This window comes from Silene latifolia, chromosome 5, assembly GCF_048544455.1.
Source record: "Silene latifolia isolate original U9 population chromosome 5, ASM4854445v1, whole genome shotgun sequence".
In the NCBI taxonomy this organism is placed as follows: domain Eukaryota; kingdom Viridiplantae; phylum Streptophyta; class Magnoliopsida; order Caryophyllales; family Caryophyllaceae; genus Silene; species Silene latifolia.
Genome location: NC_133530.1, coordinates 25,532,872 through 25,536,993, shown reverse-complemented (window position 1 = coordinate 25,536,993; position 4,122 = coordinate 25,532,872). Strand labels below are relative to the sequence as shown.

The window sequence follows — 4,122 nt, the reverse complement described above, 5'->3', positions numbered from 1 at the left end:
GCCCCTCCCTCACACTCCTCCTTATATTTTCCTTTTTATTCAAAAACTAACTTTCACACTCCAAATTTTGAAAAAAAAAAACCCGACTCAAATAACAACAAAAAAACGTATCGACCAAATCAATTCCGTCACGAATTCAAACATTCAACAAGGTATGTGATTGTTATTAATATTTTTTTTTAGTATTTTCTTAGATTGTAGATTTGTGACGGAATTAGGATAGATGCCTTTATTGTAGACGGAATTAGGATAGATGCTTTGATTTGAATTGGAATTAGTCGTTTTATGTCAAAATCATGCGGAAAATTCGGAAAAAAAAAAGACGAAGGCTGTTCTTCGTCCAAGCCCAAAAACTTGTTTTTTTTTTTTTTTTTTTCTTTTGGTTTTGAGTTTCTCGTTTCCTTTTTTTTTTTAAAAAAAAAAACTTATTTTTTCCGTCTTGTTTTGTTATCGTTATAAACTAATAAATTATTAATAATAAACCTCGTCCGTGCCGAACTCGTTGTAAAATTAATTATTTTATTTTTTAAATTTTTAAAAACTTATTTTTCCGTCTTTTTTGTTAATGTTAAAAACTAATAAATAAATTATTAATAATAATTCTCGTCCGTGGCGAAGTCTTTGTAAATTTTTTTTTTTCCGTCTCGTTTTGTTTACGTAAAATATTAATTATTAATTATTACTAATAAACCCCGTTCGGGGTTATTTTGTTTTTTTTAAAAATTTTTAATTTACTTAAACTTATATTTATAAATTCTTTGTTTTATTAATTTAAGTAATCAATGCGTTTTTATTATTTTTTGAATAGATGGCCGGTGGAGGAAATGACCGTCACGTTCGAGCTCGAAAGGGGCTCCAGTTTGAGTCTGAGGTTGGAGATGGTAGTACCGAGTCGTGGACTGAGGCGCGGTTGGAGGAGGAGCTGGTTCGGTCTGGTGATGTGATAGGTGAGGAGGAGGCGGGTGATGAGCGAGTGCGTAGGGTGCCACGTAGACGGAATGAGGAGGGGCGTTTTCAGCGGATGTCGAATGGTAGTTCTAGTAGTGTGGTGGCTCCGAAGAAGAAGAAGTTGGGTAAGGATGTCTCTTGGTTGATCGATCATCGTGTTCCGGGTGGTCCGATGTTTTCCCACGTGATTCCTATCTTTGGGGGCCACATTGCCAACACCTTATGGCCGACTCCTAATGAGGTCGGTCGACCAGTTTTGACGGGTTACCACCGGTTTGGTAAGACGAGGTTGTTGAGTTGTTGGGAACTACCTCATTTACTTCGGACTATTTTTGTGGTAGTGGTCTTTCTCACCTATTAGATTCCATGGCTGAGCATTTTAACATGCCCCTTATTTCTGCTTTCGTTGAGAGATGGCAACCCGACACCAACAGTTTTCACATGCCTTTTGGGGAGATGTCCATACTCTTTCACGATGTTGCGCAGATTTTAGGTGTTCGGGTTGATGGTAACTGTTGTAAGGTGGAGAATAATGACGGAAAGTTGGCGGATCCCCTTATGTTTGTTTGTGGCTCCTTTGGGATTTCATCAGACAAGTTGAGGTTGCCGCTAAACCCTAGTAAGAAGGTCCCTATTTACAAGAGTGGGGGTATATTGGTAGATGCAGTTTGTGACATGGCGACAGCTAGTTGTGATGATGTTTATGCTCAGGGATTTTTGGCTGCGGTGTTGGGGTCGACACTTTTTGTCGACAAATCAGGTGATAGGTTACGTCCTCAGTTGTTTCCTTTAGTGTATGATACTGATTGTGTACACCACTACGCTTGGGGAGCCGGTGTACTAGCCTTCATGTACCGACAGTTGGGTGTGGCTTCACGTGCTGGTGTGAAGACTATTGGTGGTTGCTTGACTTTGTTGCAATCGTGGATCTATGAGTATTTTCCTATGTTCAGACCAGGTCCACCTTCGGTAATTGACCCTACTCAGCCTCGGTCGTGTTCTTGGAGATCCGTTGGTCCCTTCGCTCAAAATGCGGAGAAATTGTTGGAGTATCGGAGGTTGTTATATGGGCTTACTTATGCTTCCATTAAGTGGGATCCGTACGGGCCGCGTCAGGAGGAGTATCATCCTCGTACTCTGTTTGCCGGTTGTGTTCGTTTAATGGAGACATAGCCGAGCCGTACCAACCTGATCGGTGTTTACGACAGTTTGGGTATGTGCAGATCATACCCAATCCCATTATGAGATTGGTAGCGCATCGTCCTGCTTCGGGGATAGGGTACGAGGTTAGGGTTGGGGTTGCGGAGACTGATCATCTTTGGGATTGCTGGGAGGATCACGTGGTTCACATTTCTCGTAGATCGAGACCAGTTAGTTTCCCGGGTGAGACGACGCTAGATTATGAGGCTTGGTATAATGGGAATTCTCACCCGTTGATCATTGATCCCGACCACCATGATGCCCCCGCGCCACAGGATGATTTTGATATTCCTGCTGAGGTAATAATTTTACTTAAAGTTGTTGTAATAATTGTTTAACTTTCTTACTGTTCGGGGATAATGTTTATAATGTTTTTGTTGTTTTTGTCAATTTGCAGACTGCACGTGCTGTAATGTTTCAGTTGGCCGAAGCCGGAAAGATTGTCGATGACAAGAAACAACTTGCCTATTTCCGCAATATGATAAAGAACTTCGATCCATTTGTTGAGAGTGCTAGGGAGATTATACGTAATAGAGGACCTCGTCAAACACCCGGTGATCGTGTTCAGCGTAGATCAGATGGTGTGTACACTGATAGCGAGGAAGAGGATGATCAGTAGTCAGGAGACTAGTTTTTTTTTTTTATTATTTCATTTATGTTGTACGTTTTTGAAGACATTTTTTATGTTGGATGATTATGTTAATTAACTATTTGAACCTTGTTTAATTCAAAAAACATGACGGTTTTAAATTCTGAAATTTCTGAAATTTCTTGAATACATAGAAACTGATGCAAATTCATACATTTCTGAAAATACTCACTACTTCATGACAATGGCCAACATAATGAAAACAAACAAATACAAGATACACTTGAAATAAAACTTCATCATCCTTGCCATTTCTGAAATCTCCTTTTGTATACCTATCACTTGCTCTTTCATGACATTTCTACTTGATGCATCATCACCTTCATCTTCACATGCTATATTCAACTTTTTTGTTATTGTCAAATGATCTTCATTCAACCTCGACACAAAATGATCGCAAGGTACACACTTAAAATACGCTTTCTTCGGATTAGTAACTGACCCGGAAATCTTGATGATAGCGTTTCTTTGACAACGATTGCAAATTTGATTCTTAAAATCAAGGTCTTCAATTGGGTGGTTTCCCCACATTGAGGATGATGTTGACATAAGTAGAGAGTTGAAGAAGAAAATGGAAGAAGATGAAAATGATTGGAAAATAGAAAAAGTTGAAGATGAGTTCAGAAATACCTCAATATGTAGATGTTTATATAGGGAAAATGTTACCGTTGTAAATCAAAGTAACCGTTACAATTCAAAAATAACGTTACAATTCAAAAATAACCGTTATAATTCAAAATAACCGTTATAATTCAAAAATAGCCGTTACAATTCAAAATAACCGTTACAATTCAAAAATAGCCGTTATAATTCAAAATAACCGTTATAATTCAAAAATAGCCGTTATAATTCAAAATAACCGTTATAATTAAAAAAAAAACCGTTATAATTCAAAGTAACCGTTATAATTCAAAAATAGCCGTTATAATTCAAAATAACCGTTACAATTCAAAAATAGCCGTTACATTTCAAAATAACCGTTACAATTCAAAAATAGCCGTTACAATTAAAAAATAGCCGTTACAATTAATAGCTTATAAATAGGCCATTCTATGTCAATTTCAATCACAACATCCAATCCTATTCACTCACTACAATACTAAAATGGTTCTCACAAATGCTCAAAAAATCAGAGTTTATCAAATAAGAATCGATCTAATTGTTCAAAATTTACCAATTCTAATTGAGCGTCTTGAATCAGTGGTTCCCAGTGACACTGTATGGCACATGCTTGAAGAGCCTCCAATTGGTAGCCTTTGTATAATTTTAGCCGGAAACCCGGATCATGTTCTAACTCCAGCAGTTAGAGATGGGGTTGTTTCTGA

General features: G+C 37.7%; 1 protein-coding gene across 1 annotated transcript; it reads left to right on the top strand.

Moving 5' to 3' along the window:
• The first annotated feature begins 2,142 nt into the window (after window positions 1-2,142).
• LOC141656016 (uncharacterized) lies at window positions 2,143-2,768 on the top strand. Its single transcript, XM_074462983.1, has 2 exons — window positions 2,143-2,447; window positions 2,546-2,768. The coding sequence occupies exons 1-2, from the start codon at window positions 2,190-2,192 to the stop codon at window positions 2,765-2,767; spliced, it is 480 nt and encodes a 159-aa protein (XP_074319084.1). The 5' UTR covers window positions 2,143-2,189; the 3' UTR covers window position 2,768.
• Window positions 2,769-4,122: the final 1,354 nt, after the last annotated feature.